General features: G+C 37.4%; 1 protein-coding gene across 1 annotated transcript in view; it reads left to right on the top strand.

The window, feature by feature from the left end:
- The window catches only part of kl-2 (dynein heavy chain 2, axonemal kl-2), a 1,497,432-nt gene that overhangs the window by 305,871 nt on the left and 1,164,180 nt on the right, over positions 1-27,381 (top strand). Inside the window, exon 15 of the mRNA XM_090414156.1 lies at positions 12,433-12,739. Coding sequence (XP_090270282.1) covers positions 12,433-12,739 — 307 coding nt within the window. The remainder of the gene's footprint in view (positions 1-12,432; positions 12,740-27,381) is intronic.

The raw sequence follows: 27,381 nt of genomic DNA, 5'->3' as shown, positions 1-27,381 counted from the left end.
GTGTCTATAATGTTAGTGTGTACACTTCTTTCCCAGGGGCACAATATTCTGCTGCAGAGAATGTGAGGGCTAGTGCAAACGACCAAAGGACTTCTGCACCACAACCCCAGGTTATTCCAGCAAGTCTTGAAATAATATTGTTTCTTGTTTTAATTTTATTGGATAGGTTGGTGATGTGCCTTTTATAGGTTAGGCTCCTATCCAGACTCACTCCAAGGTATTTGGGGTGAGGCTCGTGTTGTACCATTTTTCCACAGAAAGAAAGGTTGAGGTGTCGATTCGCCTCAGCATTGTTCAAATCCAGCAAAAACTGTGTAGACACAGTTTTTGTTGGATTTAGTTTCAAGTACCACTGCTTGAAGTACTCTTCCAGGATGTACAGGTGTTGGATCGTACATCCTGGTTTTGAATCTGCCATCTTGATGTAAAGTTGTTCTTAATAAAATCAATTAATTGATGGTTGATTACTAATCAAAATATAGAGAAATTTATATTTATACTGCGCCACCCTATATTTAGATTAGCCTATGCAGAATAGTAGAATCACTCTTCAATTAATTTAGCAGTCTCATTAATCATATAGGCCAAATTTAATATATTACACTTAAGGCTCCCGCAAGATCCAAACTTTTTTATGAACGGTGCAATGAAAAAGAATCAGGCACACACAATATTGAAATCAATAAAACAAACATTTAATACAAGGTTATATGACAAGTACATAAATTTTAACTGCATAAATAAGATAATACAAATAACTTAGTTCTTCAGGTCAATACATTCACATAGAATCAAACATCAGATCTTCAGATACTAAATTCATAGTTTTCCTAATAATAAAAATTGTTTGTATGTTCAAAACTTCAGAATTTCTTAGTAATTAAATATACTGGTATCACTCAGTTGCACTCTATAATTTTGCACTTATTAGATTATTAATGGCGGCAGTTATAACTTCAAGGGGAATTACTTTCAAGATTCTAACTTCGGCTAAACTCAGCAAAATGCCACAGTAAATGTTAGGATATTTGAGACGGAGCTATCACTTAAATCTTCACACTGAATAAAATAAAATAGGACTGCTCTTACCGGGATTATTCCTTAGCACATCAGATTCAATGTGAGCACATTTCAAAATTATATTCACTTATTACTCTGATGCAACACTATCCAAAAGAATTCTTCACGGAGATAACTGAATTATTATTTATCGCGCTGCACAAATCTTGACAGACTTGCTACAAGGCAGAATAATTGTTCCATGTTTACTACTGTATAACAAATTGAGCTTTGCACAATCCTTCTTCAAAGCGATATAGAAATATGTAGTAATTCTAGAACTTAGTGAAATTATTCTGAATTTCCTATTAATCTTCCAGTCTTTTGTTAATCCTATTAGGCACTAAATTCCTATTACTACTACTACCGCTGACTTTTTACTCTCAGCTGTCTATAAGTTTTCTCCTCGTCTCTGTAGTGTTCTGAATGCCCTGCCCTTCAGTGTTCCTATTTACTTTCACCTTCCGTTCATACACCTTCCTTCTTCCCGCATAAACTTGTTCCCTAGTCCAACTCATATTAATTGCTTGCAGGTGTAGGTTCCATCTGGCTGAGTGGAGAGTGGCCTCCTGCTTCGCATCGTAAATCAAATAAAAGTTATATGTATCCATCCAGTTGACTAGATTATCACCATCCCGGTTGTTAGAGGAATAGCCCCACATGGTGTGATGAGAGTCACCAACATAGATAGCAGGGTGAGGTGGTGGCCGGTCCATCTGATCAGGCCAGGATTACGAAGGTGGTTTGTAGATATTGTAGATGGGGGTATTTAGAACTTTAATACCTATGGAGTATTCTGTATACGATACACGTTGGATTATGTCCTTGAGGCCAGGCCAGATGTAGGTTGCCAGGCCATGCTTGGGATGGCAGTTATAAGAACGAGAATTAAGCCTGAGATCTATAGTCTATTGAGTGCTGTGTCAGGCAGATGGGTTTCCTGGAGAGCCAAGATGTTAATTGCTTTGTCTTTAGTTATTTTGGTGATGACTTCGCTTTGGATTTAGATAGTCCTTCTATGTTTAGGGAACATATCTTAAGAGAGCGTTGATTAGGGGGCTGTAACTTATTTTTTGAAGCTTGCCCTCGACCCAAAGAAGCAACGTGATCCTTGTTATTCTGGCCGACGCTCGAGCCGGCATGGAGCTTTTTAAGTTTTGTATTCATCATAGCTGTTGTAAGTGGTCCAGGAGGCTTGGCACCTTTGGACGCCTTGTTGTTGTTTAATTTGTACAGAAATGATATAGGAAATAACTTGAAAGGAGATGTTCAGTTGTATGCTGATGATGCAAAGTTGGGAAGCTCGATAAGAAATCATGCCGATGTTGAGAGTTTGCAGGATGATTTAAATAAGCTGGCAAAATGGACAAAGGGTAACGGATGTCAGTTCAATCTGGAGAAGTGTAAAGTTATGTATTTTGGGGTTAAAAGATTTCCAGCTGTGTACCACATTGATGGAACTGTACTCCAAGAGATTGATGAGTCTAGGGACTTGGAGGTATTAGTGGATAGGGAATTGAAGTTCAGAGAACACACTACTAAGGTGTCCAAGATTGCACATAGGATTATTTGGTTATTGAAGAACACACTAACATCCAGAGATAAAGTGGTTATTATTCCTCTTTATAAGGCGTTGATACTTCCACATTTGGATTACTGTGCTCAAGTCTGGTCGCCTGGATTCCTTGGAGATGAGGAGGTTGTGGAAAGGGCTCAGAGGAGAGTGACTAAGTTGGTGAGTGGTGTAAAAAATGCTCCCTACATTGATAGATTGAGAGCTTGTGGATTGCAGAGATTGGTTGATAGGCGAAGAAGAGGGGGATATGATAAAAACATTTAAATTACTGAAAGGTTTTTATAAGATTGATGCAAGGGAAATATTTCAGCTGTGTGATAGTGATGAAAGAAAAAAGAGGTCATCCCTGGAAAGTAAGGAAAAGTGTGGTTAACAAGGGTGTAAGAACTAGGTATTTTGCTTGGAGAGTGGTGAATCAATGGAATGCATTGCCTGACTGAGTTGTGAGTGCTTTGTGTGTAAATGAATTCAAGAAGACGTATGATAGATATTGTTTTAATAGTTTGGGTCTCCTGCGATGAGTCTTCTGGCTCCAGGGAGATACCCATATAATAATAATAATAATAATAATAATAATAGTGATGATGGTTGGTGGTAGTTGGCATTGGTGTAGTTGCGGTTCATTGTAGTAGGTGGATTGAATTGTGAAGACAGAGTTGTAGAGTAGGTGTCCTCCCTCAATGGGTCTTTGGACTCCCTGGAGTGGTTGAATAATGATAATAATAATAATAAAAAGCCAATAAATAGGTCTCTTAGTGGTGTTGGTTTCAGTCATCCTGTAATTAAGTAGCAGCTTTCATTCAATGCTGGGTCAAGTTTTTCAGCATGGCAGGATCTGGACCATACTGGGCAGGCATATTCAGCAGAAGAATAGCAAAGGGTCAAGGCAGAAGATCTCAGTGTGCTAGGGTCTGCACCCCATTTGGAGGAGGGTAAGCTTTCTTAGTACAGGTATCCCTTGTTTAACGCGGTTTTGCTTAATGCGGGATTTGATTAACGCGGTGAAATTAATTGCGGCAGTCCCTTGATATACGCAGCAAGAGTTTTGATTAATGCGCCTGCAGAGCTTGCAGCTGATCTGACAGATACATGCAAAATGTTTAATATAAATATTCATACACAATTCAGTGTATAGCTTGGAGGTCATAAGTACCTGTGCATTCATATGTTACGAGTGATATTCCGCACTGTTTTTTGCTGTCAGTTTGGTTTAACGCATGTTGTGTAAAGGTTTGTGATATTTGACAGTAAATTGTATCTGAGAGAAACTGCGGCCTCCGATGTCAGTATAGTATGGTTCTTTTTTTTATATTTTTATTCTTTGTTCAATAGTTTCAATAATAGTAGGATATAGTTTGCAATTCTTCATGCAAAATATATCCAACACGTTCTTTTGAAATGCCTATAGTCTCAGCAATTTCACGCACTTTGACTCGCCGGTTATCCAATACCATATTGTAACTGAAAATAAATAAACCGTCATGTGTTACTGAAATAGAGAATATCATACATGTCCTCTAGGAGATGTGCTTTACATTATGGAAAATACTAAGGAAAGTGATCTGGAGCTTACTCCACCTTTATTATGAGTTGCCCATAAGGTTGCTTATGCTTGCATCCGCCAAAACGTTTAGTTTTTATATATTCGGCAAGAAACTCTTGTGGTTTCTATATTCAGCTATGAAATAATGTTGGATTCAATATCCACTTAATTTGTACCATCATGTATTATATTTGCAGTGTTTTTTCTTTATGTTTTATTGCTTGTTTGTCGAGGTCTGGAGAGTCATTTTGCTTGTTATCGTAGAATTTATGTCAATAAGAAAAAAATTAAAACTGTTCAAACGACTCTTGATAACTTCTTTTGATAAAAAAAAAATTGCATTAAATAATGTAGGTACAAGCATTTATTAAACATTTACTTTGCATTCATTTTTTATCTTTCCTAAAAGAGTACCATATAAAACGAATTATTAATACAGTAATCGATCATGGATGAATTGTAATTTTTACCATTGATTAATAGATTTGATGAACGCGATTTTGATATATGTGGTAACATCGAGGGATTAATTAACCGTTAATCGAGGAATACCTGTATATCGTTTCTTGCATCCACTTTTGCCATTGTTTTTTCTATACGTGTTTTATATGAAAGAGTGCGATCAAGAGTCACACCGAGGTAGATTGGATTCCAGGAATGTTCTATGTTAGAGCCTTCTTGAGAAATCTATAGCTTCCTGTTGGTTTCCTTATTGTTAAGGTGGAAAAGACCAGTCTAGGTTTTCTAGGGATTTGATTTTAATTGATTACTGCTATAATATGTGGTTAGACTATTTAAGGCAAGTGATAGAGTAGTTTCAATGGAAACTACTTGAAATTTTTTGATTGAGTAGCTATGGCAAGGTCATCAGCATAGATAAAATTTATAGTTCCCGAAAAGATGGGGAGATCATTGACGTAGATGTTGAAAAATAGTGGTGATGACACACTTCCTTGTTGGAGGCCATTTTTTGGGGGGGGGGATGCTAGTGGCTCTTCCTACATACTTGTGATAAAAACTCTATATAACAGGGAAAAATTAATCAACCTCCGAGTCCTATCATTTAGGACTCTATGCCTAATTTGGTTGCATTCCTTTAGACTCTCATTTACCCAGTGTTAGTACCTGCATGCAGGTACTTTAATTGTTCTTTGTTCTCTGATAATGGCAGTTTGACTTTGCAATATCAAAGTACTAATTAAAGTTACTGTAATTAATATTTAGTATATGTTGTAGTTTCCTCAAAAAATGGTTATGAATAGCCAATGTATAAGCCTTTCTGCCAGAAGAAGGTGTATAGAAACTTCTATGCCATAATATTAGGTTGTTTCTTTTTCAGATATAAAGGTATAAAAACCTTAACAGATGATTAATAATTATTATTATTATTATTATTTCGGGCAACTCCAGGGAGTCCTTAGACTCATCAAGGGAGCCCCTAAAAAATCATGTCCACACAACTATACGACATTCTCACAGTGTTTATCATACCTTGCCTTGAACTCGCTCACCGTCATAGCACCCACAACAGACGCTGGCAGCTTATTCCACTCATTTACCACTCTAAAAGTAAAGAACCCAGCTCTAACACCCCTACTAACCACACTCTTGCCCAGTTTCCATAGGTGTCCCCTAGTTCTCCCACCACCAGTCCTAATCTCAAAAATATCTTCTGAATTAATCCTATAGAAACCCCTTAGCAATTTGAATGTCTCAATCATATCTCCCCTTCTCTGCCTATCAACTAGTTTCTGCAACCCACAAATCTTCAACCTGTTCTCATATGGTTCATTCCATAGACCTGCTGTCATCTTAGTCACTCGCCTCTGGATCCTCTCCACCTCCTCTCCATCAAGAAGAAACCGAGGTGACCAAATCTGGGTACAGTAGTCGAGATGAGGTCTTATTCTAGGCTTCAGATGATCAGAGCTGAAGTAGGGGTTCTTATTTGGGTTATTCTGTAATATCCAAAGGGATGCAGAAAGGAGAATCCTGACAGTAGACTGGAAATACCATGGATGTGTAATAAGTTTTAGAAATGTATATTCTGCATTCAATGGAAACAGACAATGATTCTTCAAAAAGTCCAGCTATATTTATGTAGTGTCAAGTAAAAAAAGAAATTTTAAAATAACAAGACATCAGCACTTATTCAGATAGCCATTTGGCTATCTGATAAGTGCTGGAATATTAATGACTTTGCTCTTCTCATCCAAGATGGGCTCATGAGACCCATTACAGGAGATGAAGTTACTACAGTCTAAAAGAATGCCAGACAAGAAAATCCTGATGGTCTAGGGATAGAACTTTACAACAAGGCCTGAGATTTTATTTCCCCCATTCTAGTTGTACTCTTTAATTCTTTTCTCTCTACAGGTGACACACCAAGTGAATTTGTAACAAACCATGCCATCCTCATTCCAAAACCTAATAGAGATTACACCTTAATCAACAACTGAGGTCTATTTCTCTATCTAATACTGACTACAAGATCTTTTTTTTGCATTATCAACAACAGTCTCTAAGTAGGAATGAGATACCTAACCAAGAGCACACAGTTGTCTGGAGTAACTAGGTCAAACAGTAGTAAGATTTAATCTATTTCTGCTACGCAATCTACTCTGCCTAGTTAATTAGAAAAAGACACCAATAGTGGTACTCTCAGTGGATCTTCACTTGTACCCACGCAGGCAGAGGCAAGCTCATTCCATCACGCTCAATAAAAATTAGGTATAATCAAAACCTTAAAAAATAGAACTTTAAATATACTAAAAATGATGATATTAAAAGAAAAGAAAAGAATAACTTTAAATCCTATTTAATCAGTTCCTCCAAATGTCTCCTCAAAAAAGGTACTAAAGAAACATTTCTTTTTTTTTAACCATCCCATGATAACCAAGAAATTAATTACAAAGGCACAGTATTCATACCATACATTAGCAATGCATCAAGAAAAATAGCCCAACTATTAAATTCAGGCAACATCAGAACAGCCATCAAATCATTTGACACCTTGCAAAGCTTCCTATGTTCCCATTCCCCTACTGACAATGTTCCATTTTATAAACATTCTGGCATATACTGACTGTAAGTGAGCAAGAGGTGTATGGGGAGTTGAGTAAACTAGATGTTAATAAGGCTGTGGGACTTGATAATATATCACCACGTATTCTGAAGGAATGTGCCAGGGAGTTAACACCTGCCTTGACATATTTTTTTAATACGAGTCTTGCACAAATTCCTAAGGAGTGGAAGGAGGGCAAGATTGTGCACTTCATAAAGGAGGTGATAGAACTCAAGCATCAAACTATGAGCTATCTGTGTGTCAGGTGTTTTAGTTAAGTTGTTGGAGAAGCTTGTGAGAACTAGGATTAAGAATTGGATTGACAACAATGGTATTATCTTTGATGGACAGCATGGATTTGCTAAAGGGAGGTCATGTTTTGCAATCTACTTAATTATTACAATAAGGTGACTGCTTCCATGGATAGAGGAGAAGGATACACAGAAGTATACTTAGATTTCACAAAGGCTTTTGATAGATTACTGCATGATAAGTTGATAGTAAACTAGGGCAGATGTGGTTGGATATTAGATTGGTGCATTGGATTGGAGACTGGCTATCTGATAGGTATCAACAAGTTGTGTATTGGGCAGCGATATCCAGGAAAAGGAAAGTTACTGGTGGTATGCATCAGGGATCTGTTTTAGGGCCATTGCTGTTTAACTTGTAAATTAATGATATTGGTGAAGATTTGGATGGAGATATTCAGTTGTTTGCAGATGATGCAAAGTTGGGACGAACCTTGAAGAGTAGTAAAGATGTTGTGGCCTTACAAGAAGACTTGATTAAATTGAGTGATTGGGCACAGAAATGGGGATGTGAGTTCAATGTTTCAAAATGTAAGGTTTTAAATTTTGGAAAACAAAGATGGGATGCAGAATTTATGAGTGGTGAGGATATACTGTTGGAGGTGGAGGAAAGAAGAGATCTAGTGTTGATAGTGGATAAGGATCTAAAATTTAGGTTACACATAGCCAAAATTGTGAGTACAACACAAAGACTTCTGAGAATGATGTGGAGGACACTTACTTATAGAAGTAGGGAGATTCTTGTTCCATTGTATAAGGCTTTGATTAAGCCACACATGGACTATTGTGCCCAGATTTGGTCACCTGGTTTTCAGAAGGATGAAGAGATGTTGGAAAAGGTCCAAAGGCTGCTGACTAAGGTAGTTTCTGACCTCTGGAATGTCGAGTATGAGGAAAGATTGAAGAGATGCAATTAGCAGAGTCTGGTGGACAGGAGGAGGAGGAGGAGGAGGAGGGGAGATATGATAGAGACCTACAAGTTATTAAGGGATTGTTATGGGATCGATGCTGGAGAAGTTCTACAGAAAATAGTGGGAGATTAGGGGAACAAGAGGTCATCCCGGAAACTGTATAAAGAGGGTGTGAGTAGGGGAATGAGGCTGGTTTTTTTCATACAGAGTTTTAAATGATTGGAATGCCTTGCCTGAGAGTGTGATGTCTGCAAGGAGTTTGAGTGTGTTCAAGACACGATATGATGAGCTGTGTGTGTGTGTGATACAAGGATCTCCCAGATGAGTCTTTGACTCCATGAGGTCTTGGGGTAATAATAATAATATACAAGATTCCATATTCTTGTGGAAAGATGTGCATAAGTCAAACTGGGAGAAGTTTCAACATCTCAAGACTATTGAATTATTTCAGGAAATCACAATGTATACTAAATATTAATTAAAAGAAAACTTTAATCAGTACTTCCTGTATTTCGGCAATGTTACATTGCCATCTTCAATGCAACATTGCCAAAATATAGGAAGTAGTGATTAAAGTTTTCTTTTAATTCATATTTAGTATACGTTGAAATTTCCTCAAATAATTTAATAGTCATGTGTTACCAACGTGTAAGCTATTCTACAATCATTCAAAATCTCAAGAATATGTAAGAGATGTTTGAAAACAACCACTCCACCACTCTTGCCAGCCTGGCTGGCCGAGTTGTTAGCGTATCTGCTCTCCAGCCAAAAGGCTGCAGGTTCGAATCCCTCTGTGGGCATGCATGTTTGTGATTGTCTGTGGAAATACTAATGGTAGTGGTTGACAGTAGATGGCATTGGTGTAGTTACGGTCAGTTGGTGGATTGAGAGTGGTGGAAACCGAGTTATAGAGTAGGTGCCCTCCCTTAATGAACCTTTGGACTTCCTGGAGGTGACAAATAATAATAATAAAAAAACAAAAGGGAAGAAAAAATAAAGTGGACTTGCAGTGCACATCCTCAAGGAACGTCACATGGTAAATTGGCAAAGCCTCCTCAATGCCATACTTAGAAGAGAATTATTATTATTATTATTATTACATCACACCTCCTGGGATTCTAAAGACTCATCGAGGGTGGGCACCTACTCTACAGTTCTGTCTCCAGCACACAATGAACTGCAACTATCACCATCATCTATACCAATGCCATCTACTGCCCGCCACGACCACTAGTATTTTCCCAGACAATCACAAACATCCATGTCCATGGCAGAATTTGAACCTGCAGCCTTTTGGCTGGAGAGCAGATAATATGCTATCCACTTGGGCAGCCAGGCCACCTGCCCAAGTGGTTAGCGACAGATTCTTTGACAGATTGTTCAAGGAGTCTTCCGAGGTCATTCATTCAAAAGGAACACTAAATAGAAGCAAAGAAATGATACTTCACAACATTGGAAATCATTAATGAATATGTGTAACATTCAAGATCTCTTCTATACCACATACAGAGTTTACACAACAATGTAGAGACTGCATGTAACATTCCTAATAATAGAAATGATTAAACTATCATTCCAGTCTTTTCAATTTATAGAAATAACAGCTATTGTGGAAACATTTACTTTTTTTTCATTATTTTACTTATGTTAAACAACCTCCTGAAGATGCTGTTAGCCATGTAAAGAGCAAAATATGTCCAAGAAATACATCTAAGTGTTAATAAAAACATATATGGGTTAAAATCTGATTATTTATTATTCATGCAAATCTACTCGTAGTGAATTTCCTACTTAACATCAAACCATCTTCCTGTATGTCCTTGAATTCTAACTGCTGACTTACAACTCAGATATAAACTTTGTTAGATATATGAAGAGCCAAAGACTTCAATTCGGCGACATATGACTTGTTTAAGTTAAGGGATATTACATCCCATATCGGGACTTTATATAGTTTCTACTATATTCGGTATGAAACTCTTTGAGTTTCTTATTCGGCTGAGAAACGATATGGGATGTAATATCCCTTAACTTAAACAAGTCATATGTCACCGAATTGAAGCCTTTGGCTCTTCATATATCTAATAATTTATTAGGGCACCTCTCGGTAATACTCATAGAAGGGTTGTAAGTTCTGTTCACTACAAACTTCATATTAACTAGGTCTACCTACTCACTGATGAGACCTCAATAAAGGTTGAAACCGGTCTGGGTAGTGACCTTCTCTCATAATGTAGAACATTAATACAACTCTTAGGAGCTAAGTTCACATTATGGGTAAATATCAAGAATAGCGATCGGAACTTGCTCCACCTTTGACATGCGTTGCCTCAGCTTGCACTACCTTAAGGGTCAGTTGCTGCAGTATCCGGGTATTTGCTTACGCTTGGAATCGCCAAACTTTATATAGTTTCTACTATATTCGGCATGAAACTCTTTGAATTTCTTATTCGGCTGAGAAATGATATGGGATGTAATATCCCTTAACTTAAACGGCATGAAACTCTTTGAGTTTCTTATTCGGCTGAGAAATGATATGGGATGTAATATCCCTTAACTTAAACAAATATAAACTTTGTATTTCTTGATATAATGTCCCTTTTACAACATATAACTGTAGTGTTTTGAAGAGCATTTCTCTTGACACCTTGTCATATGCTTTTTCCACATCAACAAAACTTAAATGCAGATCCTTGTTATATTTCCATGATTTCTCAATTATTTGTCTTAAAGTGAAAATCTGATCCTGACAACCTCTGTTTGGCTTGAACCCAGCTTGTTCTTCTTCAAGCTTCTCCTCCACAATTTTTCTTAGTCGTTTCTCAAGAATGCTTGCATAAATCTTACCAATATCTTGCATAAATCCTCCTCTTTTATTTTCAAATGATGATAAATTGGAAAAAAAGAATGACAGAGAATCCTGATATGATATTGTTGCAAAATTACTGGAATAGACTGGTGTTATTGTTAGATAAATCAGGTAATAAACTCTGGTCAAAGGAATATTATATTGGTGGAAATATGCTCTACAAAGTGGAGTAGACAGGAGATTTCTGGACGATAATGCATAGTGAGTTGAAGTTCAATTACAAATGAGATGACACTGATAAACAGTGACATGGAAGTGATAGTGTCATTGTATAAGGCATTAATCATGCCACATCTGGGATTACTGTGCAGTGATTTGATCACCTGGATTTTTTTTTTTTTTAAATAATCCTGGTCATAAATTTTGAAACTTATGACATGTTGAAGGCATGTTGCTAAGTTTCTCATATCTATTGATTGCTGACCTTGAGGATAGACTGATGATGTGATTTATAGAATTTAAGAGATTAGAGACAGATGGATATTCCACTGTTATTAGAGAAAAATATTATACAGATTCAAATGAGAAAACAAGAGTTCATTCCTAGAAGCCATATAAAATTCTGTGTGTAAAGAAAAAAAAAGCAAATTTTTTTGTATGGACAATGGCAAGAGAGTAAAATTTATTGTCAAAATGAGTGATGAGTATGACAATGCTGAATGTGATCAAAGCAACATGTAATAGATATTCTAGTCTTTGGAGCATAAGGATCTCTGAAGAGCATCCTTATATGAGATCATCCTTATATGAGATCATCCTTTGCTTTATATGAGATTATATCTTTGATAGCATCATGTTTACTGTGGCTTCATATCGATAAAAATGTTTCATATACTGTTATATAAAGTTGCATTTTCTAAATATTGATATTTCATAACACTGTAATCTACTGTTTATCTGACCTTCAAAAACATCGACCCTTCAATTAACCTTCAATTAACTGACCCCTGCACGTCAACCACCTTCTCTGTAGAACACCATGTAATAGTACTTCAGTTATCTATTCAGATAGTTGAAGGGTCAGATAAACAGTGGATTACTGTATATCCATAATATAAATACAAGGAAAATGGCTTAAAATACTTGATCTTTTATTTCTTAGGTGTCACTATTATTTGAAGTACTGGATCTATCGCAGTCTTCTCCTGCTACAGTTTCACGATCAGGCATTGTCTACACAGAATATGAAAGTGTTGGTTGGAAGCCATATGTAAAATCATGGCTTGAAAACAAGAAAAAGAAAGCGAATTCTTTAAAAATTATTGAAGAATTAGAAAATTATTTCAATAAGTATCTTGCAGCTATCTTAAACTATAAAAAACAGAATTGTTCTGAATTAGTGCCTATTACTGAACTGAATAGCATTATGTCTCTATGCAAATTATTAGACTGTTTTTTTTCTGAAGTGAGTACTTTATATTTTGAGATAATTATTTGTATAATAATACAAGTTGGCAGTTGATATTTTGTTATCAATTATATTTTGTTAGAAATATAATTACAATAATAATAATTTATTATTATTATTGTAATTATTCAGTTTTAAAATTGAATAATTATTATTCAATTTTAAAATTAAAACAAAATTATTATTATCATTATTATTACATTAATCTCTCAATTATCTGACCCTTGAATGGGATAATATGTCATATAACTTGTGGTATGGTACCACGTAATTGCACCTTCAGGTATTCAGCCCTTTATCCACAAGCCAATTTTTTTCTCCTGATCTGGTTGGATAATTAAGGGATTATTATATTATTATTATAAAGACATCTCCATGGACAAATAATTATTATTCATCTATAGCTCATTGGTACCTCTCACATCTATCTATGGTCATCATCATCATCATCATACGTATCAAGGATACGTATGACGTATAATTTTGTAGGATTTAGGCCTAGCATGGCCTGTTTCGGCCTTAGAAGTCATCGTTGAATTATTTAAGAGGACGTCCTGGTTTTCTTTTTCCTAATGGTTTGTACTTTAAGGCTTGTTTTGGTAATCTTTCTGTTTTCATTCTTTGAACGTGTTCCATCCATTTATGTTTATATTTTTTAATTTTTTCTATTACTGGTTCTTGGTTTAATTCTTTCATAATATCTTCGTTTCTTTTGTGATCAAATAGGGTATACTTTGCAGTTTTTCTCATAAACTTCATTTCTGCTGTTGTTAATCTTTGTTTGTCTTTTTGTTTTATTGTCCAGATTTCGCTTCCATACATTAAGACTGGTAAGGCTAATGTATTGTATACTTTTAGCCTGGTTTGTTTTTGAACTAGGTTTGGTTTAAATATAGAGTTACCTGTTATTTTTAAATATTTTGCAATTTTTATGTTTATATCTTTTTCATTTTCATATGTGATCATACATCCTAGGTAGTTAAATGAATTCACCTGTTCTAAGATCTTGTTATCTATTACTATTTTAGTTCTTGCTGGATCTTGTCCTTTAAAGGCCATAGTTTTTGATTTTTCTGTTGATATTATCATACCATAATCTTTGGATATCTCATTTAGATTTAAAATAGCTTTCTGTAAGTTATCTTCAGAATTTGTAATTATTATTTGGTCGTCTGCAAAGAGGAGAGTGTTTAAGTTAACTGTAGGTGAAAGTTTAATTCCTTGTTGTAAATTTTTACTCCATTTTATTATTATTTCATTTAACACGTTTGCTGCCACGCTACTTTGGCATGGTCTGTTCCCCTACGCCGAGCAGTTTTACTTCTTCAAGGTCAGTACGATAATCTCGTTACCGGAGGTAAACGTCCTACGAGTATAATCGTAGTTGGCTTGTACAGAGCATATACGGTCTATGAGAATACATAGTTTTGAAGCTAGCCCCACAAGCCAAGGATTTTCACTTCTTCAATGTCACTACAATAATCTCGTTCCCGGCGGTAAGCGTCATACGAGTATACTCGTAGCTGGCTTGTGAAGCAGGTTTACCCACTACGAGTATACTCGTAGTTGGCAGCGAACGTGTTAAGTAGATATTAAAAAGAGTTGCTGAGAGGGGACATCCCTGTCGGACCCCTTGGTTTATCTCTCTTGTATATGATAGCTCGTGATTTAATCTTATTTGCATTTGATTATTTTCATATATACTTGTGATAGCTTTTAGGATATTATTTGGTATTTGTGTTTCTTTTAATATGTTAAATCATATGTTTCTTTGTCAAATGCTTTTTCAAAGTCAATAAATGCAATATGTGTTTCCAAATTATATTCTCTTCTTTTCTCTACTATTAATTTTAGGCAAAAGGCTGGGTCTATACATGATCGTCCTTTTCTAAATCCATTCTGTACCTCTAGAATAAAGTTTTTGGAATATTTCCTTAGTTTGTTATTTAAGATTCTGCTATATATTTTGTAACAGGAATTTAGTATACTGATACCTCTATAGTTTTTAGGGTCTTCTCTATTACCTTTCTTAAAGATAGGAATCACAATTGCTTTTTTTCCATTCTATTGGGGGGATACCAGTTGAGTAAATTTTATTTTAAAAAAAATAATAAGAGCCTTTTTTTGAATCTTGTTCTTGCATATTTATATAGTTCTGAACCTAGCTTATCTTCTCCAGGTGATTTTCCGTTTCTTGTTTCCTTCAGGCTGATTTCTAATTCTTCTTCAGTTATTTCCTTTTCATTTTCGTTAATTGTTTGCCAGTTGTCTTTTTTAAAATATTTGTCTGTCCACAGTTCTGTGTAGTAATTTAGAAATTCTTCTAATTTTAATTCAGTATTTAATTTTATGTTTTCTTTGGTATCGGCATTTAGGTGTTTCAAAATCTTATATACATTGGGTCTTATTTTATATAAATCATGTTCTAAATTAGAAACAAATTTATTCCATGATTCTCTGTCTTTTTCTGACTTATCTTTTAGCTATGGCTCTTATTCTGTTATATTCTATTTATATTATATTTCTGGTTGTCTCGATTTTAATGCCACGTGGGTTACACGCTCGCTTGGGCTGGATGCTATACATCTGCCTAGGTTTTACGTAGATGAAATTCTCACTACGGCCTGCAATTTATCTTGCTGAAAAATCTACTATGGTGTCATACTGAACTCTGTCGTAAGTCAGCCCTCAAATATGAGAGCTGAACTGCGAAGAACTCTCGAAGCACACGGAGAGAAAACTCAGGAACAAGAAAAAACGAGGGTCGTTTACTTCCGTGTCACGGGTTATATACCTTCTCCAAGAGCGCCACCTTTTTGAGTTTGAAATTTCTCATCGTTTCACCCATTGGTCTCCGTTCGGGTGACTTCACTGATTTACATACGGGACTTTTTGGTCCGGGGAACATGTGCGTCATGTGCCTTCTAAGATATAATGCCTGCAGGTATTTCTCTGATCTTACTGTATTTAGGGTGATCTTTGTCCTATGTCGTTGGATAGTTTGCATTCTTTCACTTGCATTATTTCATTAACAATATCTCTCTTATTTTGCCCTTTTTTCTGACTTACATTTTTGCTAGACATTTAGATATGAAGTTTAAAAATTCACAAAATTCACAAATTATTATATATGAAGCCGTTATAAACAAAAAACACATTTTTACTGCTAAAAGATAAGTATGCAATTGTGATTTTATGTAAATTGTTAGATTCTGGAATGGTGACGTCAGGTAAATTCTGAAGTCGCCTATTTCAGATCTAACACTCACTTCTGCGACAGCTAGGCCTTTTACCTAGCTGTCGCAGAAGTGAGTGTTTTTGAGACAACCACGTGATTTGTTTTATGTTTGCTTCTGGAGCCTTTTATAAGACATAATTTATTAAAACAAGACCTAAAACAGACAGGAAAATAAAAAAATAAAATGGTTACGTTAATTATAAAAAATTACCTCATTTGATGCAATGGTAGTGCCAGAAAGCATCGTGAGTGATAATGCAGTGTAAACGAACCGTCATGCACTTGGTTAGAGTTTTATTAGGCCTTCTACACATCATTATTTATTGAAACAAAGTAGGTAACAGTAAGAAAAGATAAAAACAATGAAAAACTAATTAAAAGTTAATTTAAATTAGATTCGTCATCTAACTAAAGCAGAAATTCTGTGGTGCCCCCCTTTCCATGACGCCCTCCTAAGTACGTGCTTATTTTGCTTAATGGTTAATCTAGCCCTGGCTTCAGCAGAAGAATAACTAAAAGTGATGCTGAACTGTAATATTGACTCTTACTGAAAAGACACATCCTGCCTACCATTAATGTACCTTTTTCCTCTTTATTTCTATTGTATATCTAAAAAGAAAATCCTTTTTTTCCTGTAATATACATTGTTATAATATGTAAATAGTCTGTTTTTCATGTTAGAGGTTTAATGGAATATTAACAGCACTGAGAAAGGATTAAAACTAATTTTAATGCTTCCACTATTTCATCTCCATCACAGAGACATCTTCAGGGGATTACAAAAACTTTTTGTAACAACACACCCACAAATACAATACCAAGTGAAACGTCCTATCTAGGTGGTGCGTCCTCTATGGTAAATGCCCATAGAGGATGCACCACCTAGATAGGACGTGCATCCTCTATGGGCATTTGTAGGTGGCCTGGGATGTAAAGAGGGATATCTGATAATTATAACTGATATTTTGATGTAACATACCTCAACAAGAGTATGAGCATGTATTTCCCAAATTTTGGGAAGTTTAATGCAACCGTATTTGTTTAAATTAGGTTGATTCCTGAGTGCAGAATATTGGAAGCATTAAAATTAGTTTTAATCCTTTCTCAGTGCTGTTAATATTCCATTAAACCTCTAACATGAATTCTTCACAGCACTTAAGCCTCAACACACGTAGTCTGTTTTTGTTATCTATCTTCCAATGTATATTTTATCAAGTTCAATAAATTAAAAAAAAAAAAAAATATATATATATATATATATATATATATATATATATATCTTTCTTTCTTTCTTGTTCCTTCCCTCCTCTTTTATCTTGTGGTGTCAAGGGTTTCTATTCACTTAACTACTACTGTATTGAGTATAAGGTGGTTAGCCCTATGCTTCCTGGTGTGTGTGTGTCCTATGACTGTAGATGCATGCGTTCACACATCTACAGTCATAGATGCTAGATCCTGTTCTGGGGACCAGCTAATTAACCAGCTAGATCCTGTATGAGACCAGCTAACTTACTCTTAGTTGAAAGATATATATATATATATATATATATATATATTATATTATATTATATTATATTATATTATTGTATACATAACAATCTTATATACAGGATTAACCGGTTTTTGGTTCTCTGCAGTCAGGCAGAGAGGTTACATGCTCATACTCTTGTTGAGGTATGTTGCATCGAAATATTAGTTATAATATGAATTACATTTTTTTTATGGTACATTCCTTCAAATTACATGGTGGTATACATTAAAGATACCAAGAAATTATATACTTGGTTTAATCCTTTATCCAAATGTAAGCAAACAAAGTTTGCACCTGAAGTATTTTCAGGACTGGGGCAACTCATGGGAAAGGTAGTATGACTTCACGTCACTTGCCTTAGTATCCCATAATGCAAAGCACATCTCCTTACAGACATGTATAATGCTATGCATTATGGGAAGGGTCACTACCCAGACTGGTTTCCATGTTTAAGTGCTAGGTTATTTCTCCAAAAACTCGTACGATCCCCCAGATCACCCAGTGAGCAACCCGAAGGATCATTTAATTCAGCTTTGGCCCCCCTTCCCCAGTGGCAGTCCCACCCACCACCAAGCAGAGCCATAATCTCAGTGGTTGACTCACTCAGAGACAAGCAAAACTCTACCCCTAAGCAGAGCCACTCATATCTCAGGGAAAGGACTTCCCCTTCTGTGCAAAAGCACATCCGTTAGAGCTAGACCTGGAAACAGCAATAGCTAAGCCGCAGTTAAAACTTCATTGGCTATAGCATTGTCACAACCACTTCAGCACAAAAGCGCATCTGTGAGAGCCAGACCCAGAGGTCCAAGGTTGAAGCAATGTAGAAGTCGTATTTTTTTATATGAGTTGCCAAAAGGTTTATTATTATAATACTCTGGATTAGAGATACATAGGTGTTGAAAGTTTTCCACTTGGTTATATTATAAATTAAAGATACCAAAAAATTATATACTTGGTTTAATCCTTGAGAAGTGTAAGCAAACAAAGTTTGGCTTGAAGTATTTTCAGGACTGGGGCATCTTGTGGTAAAGGTGGTATGACTTCACACCACTTGCCTTAGTAGCATTATACATATATAGCTTAGTAGCATAGCCTCATTCTGGGCGCTAGTGGGTCAAGCGCTATGAACGTGTTTTGAAGAGCTCCTGATTCAGATAAGTTTTACTAGGAATAATTAAGTATATATGCGTAATTGTTTAAGTAAGAGCGGCTGTAAACGTTGTATGCTACCGATATTATTAGTGTGGGGTTTTTTTTCTTGCTTAAACTAAATACGAAAACGTTAATATTAGACCTAGTAACCTGCAGAGAAAAAAAAAAAAAAAAATGGCGGCAGCATTGTCATTCCATGATTTTAATTTGGATTTCAGTCGGTTCGTTAAGTGTGAGGTCTGTTATATGTATTCCTTCGACTACATAAATGATTTGTGGATGTTTAGTGCGGATGGAAGAAGGGTGTGTGCGAAATGTGACCTGAACGAGGAATTGATGAATGCGAATATGAAGTTGATGACAGAAAGTGCTAGTACTGATTGTGTCGCGAGTGCACGTTTGAAAGAGCAGGATGGCGAGAAAGACAGGCGAAAAAATGTTAAAAAATCAGGACAAAAGAAAAAGAGCGATCTGACAACCGTAACGGATGTTAAAAGGGACGAAACTGAGGCGGAAAGAAACGAAATTGAGAGAACGAATGAAAGTAGAAATGGCATGGTGCAGAAATCGCAAGTAAAAAAAATCGAAAGAATGAATGATAGCGAAAAAAGAATGACTGATGGCGAAAGTTGGACGCATGTTGGAACGAAAGTACTGAACCAAAGAAAGATGAATGACAGTAAAAGTGAGAAGAATGATAGCGAAAGTTGGACGCATGTTAGTCCGAAAGTACGGAAAGAAAGAAAGATATGTGAGAGTGAAAGTGAGAAGAACGATAGTGAAAGTTGGACGTATGTTGGACCGAAAGTACGGAAACAAAGAGGAATGAATGAGAGGGAAAGTGAGAAGAGGGGGTCGAGAGTTAGAAAGTTAGAAAGATTTAATGATAGAGTGAATGTGTCGCGAGGTTCAGAAGGTGAATTGGATTGGATGAAGCAAGAAATGAAATGGATGCGGAATGAAATTAAGAGAATTCAGGTCAAAACTATTAAAATAAATCATGATGGCATGAAAGAGATAACAAAAGATGAGCGAGTGGCGTTGTATGGCGACTCCATTATTAAAGGTGTGCTAGAGGATAAAATGCACAAGGTATGTTTTCCAGGCGGTAAAATGAGTAGAGTGATTGAGGCATTGAATATGAGGCGGGAACGAGCAAAAGAGTTAATTGTATTAATTGGTACGAATGATTTGAGAGAGAACAAAGAGCATGTCAAAATGAATGTCAGGAGACTGCTTGGAAAGATAAAGGAGAATAGTGTGACAGGAAGGGTGGTCAGTGTGTTGCCTAGGTATGATTGTGGTGAAATGAGGCGGAGAGAAAGGATTATGAATGATATTCTGGCTGAAATGTGTGAGGAGATGGGAGTACAGTTTGTTAATGTGTGGAATGAGTTTGAGGGACGAAGTGAGCTGTATGGGAGCGATGGACTGCATTTGAGTGGTTATGGTGTGAGTCACTTGGAGAGACTGCTGCTGGAAGGTAGAGAAGTGAATAGAGAGAATGAATCAGATCGAGAGGGGAGTGATGTGGAAGAGCAGGAGAGTAAGACAGGAGAGATTGAAGGAGTGGAAATGAATGTGGAAGTGAGTGGTATGAGTATAGAAAATGAGAGAATGGGTGTGCAAGAGGAGCAGGGAAACGGCGAGGCTCAGGGTGGACAGGGATACACAGCGTGAGAAAGGTGGATGCTCCAAGAGGAGGTGAGAGAATGTGTAGGCAGGAAAGTAATGGGATGATCAGGGATCAAAAGGAAACAGATGGAATTGCAAAGGGTTCTAAAATGAAGAAGCAGAAAGGGAAATGGCCCCAGTCCAGCATGGAGAGATCACATCGAGTGAGTGGTATCAGTGGAACTAGCTGTAGATCCAGAAATGAGTTGTTGTGTTTGTATACCAATGCTAGAAGTATAAGAAACAAGGCGGATGAAATGGTTGCACTAATTGCGTCTGTGCACCCAGAGATTGTTGGAATAAGTGAGACATGGTTAGATGAGGATGACATCCTGACAGGAATAGAGATGGAAAGGTATGATGTGTTTCGTGAGGATAGAAGGGGTAAAAAGGGAGGGGGAGTGCTATTGATGATAGAGAAAGAGTTATGTCCATACAAGGTAGAGATGCAAGAGGGAAATGGGGCCAGTGGTTTTGAGGCAGTATGGTGTGAGATAGAGGTGAATAGAATCAAATACTTGGTGGGATGTTGTTATAGACCTGGTAATGTGGATGGTGGTGATAGTGAAATGTATAGTCAAATAAGCCAAGCAAATAAGAAAAGGGTGGTCATTATGGGTGAATTTAATTATGGCAATATAGACTGGAATGAAGAGGTAGCAACTGGAAGTAAAGAAAATGAGTTTCTTGAGTTTTTGAGGGATAACTACCTCAGACAGTATGTAACAGAGGGCACAAGAGGATTAAGGGTCTTGGATTTGGTCATCTCATCGGAGGATGTAATTATCAATGAGGTATCAAATCATCCACCAATTGGTGAAAGCGACCATGAGGTGATTACTTGGGTGGTTGCCAGCAGTGCAAGGACCCCTGTGAAAAAAGGGTATATGTGGAACTACAAGGGAGGTGATTATGAAGAGCTCAGGAGACAGCTTGCAGGTGTAGCATGGAATGAGGAGTTAGCTGGAAAAGAGATCAATGCAGCTTGGGGGATTTTCAAAAAATATTTAGTAGATGCGATGTCTAAATGTATACCACGGGTGAGAAGGTTAAATAAGTTAGGTGTGAGATGGATGAATAAAGAGATTAAGCATGCAATACAGAGAAAAAGGGCATTGTGGAGGCAGCATAAGAGAAGTGGAAATAACCAATTTCATGAGTTTTACAAAGACCAGGCAAGGAGAGTGACTTGGTTGGTGAGAGTAGCTAAAGAGAGGTATGAACAGCAGTTAGCTAATGAAGGTAAAAAGAACCCTAGGGAGTTCTTTCGATATGTAGCCAGCAAAAGAAAGAATGATTATGGAAGGATGACATTGATTGGAGGAAATGGTATAAAGACAGCTGTTGCAGAATGTGTGGTGGAGATACTTAATGAGCAGTTCATAAAGATCTTTCAATCTTGTGAATGTGACTTCATGGAGAGATTAAGAGCAGTTGATGATGGGGAGGAGAGACTGACTGTAAGTGAGCAAGAGGTGTTTGGGGAGTTGAGTAAACTAGATGTAAATAAGGCTGTGGGACTTGATAATATATCACCGCATATTCTGAAGGAATGTGCCAGAGAGTTGACACCTGCCTTGACATATTTTTTTAATACGAGTCTTGCACTTGGTCAAGTCCCTAAAGAGTGGAAGGAGGGCAAGATTGTGCCACTTCATAAAGGAGGTGATCGAACTCAAGCATCAAACTATAGGCCTATCTGTGTGTCAGGTGTTGTGGTTAAGTTGTTGGAGAAGCTTGTGAGAACTAGGATCCAGAGTTGGGTTGACAACAATGGTATAATCTTTGATGGACAGCATGGATTTTCTAAAGGGAGGTCGTGTTTTAGTAATCTACTTACTTATTACAATAAAGTGACTGCTTCCTTGGACAGAGGAGAAGGATACACAGTAATATACTTGGATTTTGCAAAAGCTTTTGATAGAGTACCTCATGATAAGTTGACAGTCAAACTAGAGCAGATGGGGTTGGATATTAGATTAGTGCATTGGATTGGAGACTGGCTATCTGATAGGTATCAACAAGTTGTGTATGGGGGTGCAATATCCAGGAAAAGGAAAGTCACTAGTGGAGTGCCTCAGGGATCTGTTTTAGGGCCATTACTATTTAACTTGTATATTAATGATATTGGCGAAGATTTGGATGGAGATATTCAGTTGTTTGCAGATGATGCAAAGTTGGGACGAACCATAAAGAGTAGTGAAGATGTTGTGGCCTTGCAAGAAGACTTGAATAAATTGAGTGATTGGGCACGGAAATGGGGATGTGAGTTCAATGTTGCAAAATGTAAGGTTTTAAAATTTGGAAAACAAAGATGGGTTGCAGAATTTATGCTTGGTGAGAATATATTGTTGGAAGCAGAGGAAATAAGAGATCTGGGAGTGATAGTGGATAAGGATCTAAAATTTAGGGGACACATTGCCAAAATTGTGAAGACAACACAAAGACTTCTGGGAATGATGAGTAGGGAAATTCTTGTTCCATTGTATAAGGCTTTGATTAGGCCACACATGGACTATTGTGCCCAGATTTGGTCACCTGGTTTTCAGAAGGATGAAGAGATGTTGGAAAGGGTCCAAAGGCGACTGACTAAGGTAGTTTCTGACCTCTGGAATGTCGAGTATGAGGAAAGATTGAGAAGATGTAATTTGCAGAGTCTAGTGGAGAGAAGGAAGAGGGGAGATATGATAGAGACCTACAAGTTGGTAAGGGGTTGTTATAGGATCAATGGTGGAGAAGTTCTACAGAGAATAGTGGGAGATCAGGGGAGAACCAGAGGTCATACCTGGAAACTGTATAAAGAGGGTGTGAGAAGGGGAGTGAGAGGCAGGTTTTTTTTCGTGCAGATTTGTGAATGATTGGAATGCCTTGCCTGAGAGTGTGGTGTCTGCAAGGAGTTTGAATGTGTTTAAGACCCGGTATGATGAGATGTGTGTGAGATAAAAGGACCTCCTAGATGAGTCTTTGACTCCATGAGGTCTTGTTTAATAATAATAATAATAATAGCATTATTCATGTCCGCAAGGAGATGTGCATTGCATTATCGTATACTAAGGCAAGTGATGTGAAGTCATACCACCTTTACCACGAGTTGCCTTAGTCCTGAAAATACTGCAGGCCAAACTTTGTTTGCTTACACTTTTGAAGGATTAAACCAAGTATATAATTTCTTGGTAGCTTTAGTTTAAAGTATAACCACGTAAAAAACTTTCAACAACTATATGGTGGTATATTGTCAAGTCCCACAGCCATATTAACATCAACTTTGCTCAATTCCCCATATAACTCTTGCTCACTTACAGTCAGTCTCTCCTTATCATCAACTGCTCTCAAACTCTCCATGATGTCACATGCACAAGAATGAAAGACCTTTATGAATTGCTCACTAAATATTTCAACTATATCCTCCACAGCAGTTTTCCATATACCCTTTTCTCCAATGAATGTCATCCTGTCATACTCATTCTTTTTTATTTTCTTTTTTTTTTTATGCTGGCTACATATTGAAAGCACTCCCTCAGTTTTTTTTGGCTTCATTAGCTAACTGCTCATACTGCACTTTTTCTACCATAAACAACTGAGTCACCCTCCTTTCCTGTTTTTTGTATTCTTCACCACTCCACTTATGTTGTCTCCATAATGCCTTTTTTCTCTGTATTGCATGCTTAATTTCTTCATTCATTCATTGCAAACCTACCTTATTTAACCTTCTGACTCTTGGCATACATTTAGACATTGCTTCTACTAGATAGTTCTTGAATATCACCCAAGAAGCATTGATCTCCTTTCTACCGATGACCTTATTCCTTGTTAGAGCTGCAGATTGTCTCCTGAGATTCTCGTAATCACCAACATTGTACTTCCACACACATATATATATATATATATATATTATTATTATTATTATTATTCAGGCCTCCGTGGAGTCAAAAGACTCATCGTGGGAGGTCCTTCCTAAGAACATAAAGTCTGTCAAGACTCATCGAGGGGAGGTTCCCCCTAAGAAACACAAAGTCTATCATACCACTCCTTAAACTTATTGACTGTTCCCGCCCTCACCACTCTATCAGGCAATGCATTCCACGGTTCAACCACCCTCTATGCAAAGAAACCACTCCTCACCCTCTTGCTCATAGTTTCCTTTCGTAACTTCCAGGGATGGCCTCTTGTCATCACTCCTTCCCGCTGTTCAACCAAATGAAAGAACTCCCCGGTGTCAACCCTGTAACCACCTCTCAACAGTTTAAAAGTCTCAATCATATCACCTCGCCTTCTTCTATCCGCAAAAGTCTGCAGTCCACATTCCCTCAGCGATTCTCATAACTATCCTTGTACAGTCCTGAGACCATCTTTGTCATCCGTCTTTGTATCTTTTCCACAGTTAATTTATCCCCTTCAAATCCTGGGGACCAAATCTGAGAACAATAATCCAAGTGTGGTCTGATCAGAGACTTATACAATGGAATGATAACCCTCCTATCTCTGCAGGTCAGTGTCCTTCTCATAATTGCAGCAATCCTCTGTGTTACCTTCACTACCTTTGCAATATGTCCCCTAAACCTCAGGTTTCTATCAATCATCAACCCTGGATCTCTTGTCTCCCCAACTTTCTCCAGTATAACTTCTCCCATAGAGTATGCAGCATCCCATCGATGTTTCCCAAACCTCAACACCTTACATTTTGCTGCATTAAACTGACAATCGCCATTCATTTGCCCATCTATCTAGCTTATTCAAATCCTCTTGCAGGGCTACCACATCTGCACTATTACTAATAATCCTTCCCAGCTTCGCATCATCTGCAAACAACTGAATATCCCCTTGCAATCCACTGTCAATGTCATTGATATAAAGGGTAAACAATATAGGTCCTAGTACTGAGCCCTGTGGGACCCCACTTGGAACCTTCTGTCTCCTTGAAACTGCTCCACCATACACAACTCTCTGATACCTATCAGACAGCCAATCCTGAATCCACTTGACCAATCTGACATCCAGACCCATGTGTTGCAACTTAAATATCAGCTTATCATATGGCACCCTGTCAAATGCCTTTGCAAAGTCTAAGAAAATTGCAGTATATGCCTTTCTTCATCTAATGTTCTTGTAACTTTATTATAAAATGTAGCATATTGCTAAAACAAGAGCACCCTTTCACAAATCCATGTTGACTCTCAGAGATAACATTACCCTCATCTGCCCAGTGCTGTATACGATCCCTCACTGCTTTCTCCAAGATCTTAACAACTAATGATGACACACAGACTGGTCTATAATTAGACACTTCCAGTCTGTTACCACCCTTATGCAATGGCACTATCTTACCTTCCTTCCATTCCCTGGGCACCTTTGCCGAAGCCAGACTTTCATTGAAAAGCCAGGTTAAAGGCACTGTCAGTTCCCTAGCACATTCTCTCAAAACTTGTGATGAAATACTATCCAGTCCAAAAGCTTTACTGACATCCAGAGTTCTCAGTATCTGAAACACACTCTCCTTCTGTACCTCTAAACCTTGAACCTGCCCTATCCCTCTAGCATTAAAACTGACTCCTCCAGGATGAAATACTCCAATAAAGTGGTCATTGAACAATTCCGCTATGTCCTCTGCATCAGTCACTCTATTCCTATTTTTATCCCACAATATCATTCTTCCACAGTCATTTCTTCTCCTACTGGCCACATAGCTAAAAAATTCCCTAGGATTTTCTTTGGATCTTAGGGCCAATCTCATCTCATATTCCAGTTTCGCTTTCCTTACCACACTAGTCACTCTTCTGGCCTGTGTCTTATATTCTTCACGCATCCTCTCTTCACCTGTCTCCTTATATCTCTTCCATAGCCTCTTTTTCACATGCAATTCCTGTTTAATATTGTTTGTCATCCACTTTACTCCAAATTGCGTCCTCTTCTTCACTCGTGGTATACAACTTGCTATTGCTGCTAACAAATATTCTTTCACAATTTCCCATGCACTAATGATATCCCGCCCTTCCAATTCCTCTTCCTCCCTCCATGAAACTTCCCGAAGTTGACGTCTAAGACTATTATAATCACCTGCATTATAATTCCACATAAGTTCCTATCTCTTTGATACTTCTGCATGTCTATTCATTTTCCAAGTAAAAACCATATGGTCAATCTCTCCAACTGGAGGGAGAGATGTCATCTCAGTTATTATCAACTCATCTGATGCTATAACTAAATCTAAAACTCTTGAACCTCTTGTTGCCTCTGTTACATGTTGTCTAAGACATTTGTCCCTCGAGAATTCTAGAAATTCCATTCCACTATTGCTACATGCATCTTCCTCTCTCCAATTTATACTACTGTAGTTAAAATCTCCCATAACAATCATTCTTCTTGCACTTGCCAAACTTAGCTGTCTAAACATCTCCTGGTCTCCATCCTCTGTGCTCCTGGGTCTGTAGCAACACCCCACTATACATCCTGTCTTGCCTACCTCTACCTCACACCATATGCTCTCAAAATCATTTGTCTCACTTCCTTCCAAAGCCTCCACTCTTAGAGGACATAGGTCATCACTTATCATAAGCAGTATCCCCACCACCACCACCACGCTTTCCCCTCCTATCCTGACGAAAAATGCTATACCCAGCAACTTCTATTCCTGTTATTATATCCCCTTCTGTCAACCACGTCTCAGTGATCCCAATAATATTTGGCCAGGCTGATGCTATCTACGCCACCAATTCCTCTCCCTTATTCCGGATACTCCTGGCATTAGTATAAAGCATATAAATGCCATTGTTTCTATATCCAGCATTATCCCTTCTGGACTCCACTCAGTGTTACCTGACATCGTCTCCCTTCTCCCACGTATCCATTCCCACAAGAGACCACCCCTTTTATTATCCTCCCTGGGACACACTGACTCTTTCAGAACAGAAATCTCTCCAGATGCCTACATCTTTCCTCATTCAAATGTAAATGGTCTCTCGCATACAATTCCTCTCTTTCCTAAAACACACTCCAAGCATCCACGTATACCAGTCCTCTCTTGTCACACATTCTTGCTATTATGCCATTC

This window comes from Typopeltis vanoorti, chromosome 24 (assembly GCF_054136105.1).
Source record: "Typopeltis vanoorti isolate ZY-2024b chromosome 24, IOZ_Tvanoo_1.0, whole genome shotgun sequence".
NCBI lineage: Eukaryota > Metazoa > Arthropoda > Arachnida > Uropygi > Thelyphonidae > Typopeltis > Typopeltis vanoorti.
Note: the sequence above shows the minus strand (reverse complement) of the source record. Positions and strands in the feature narration are given on the sequence as shown.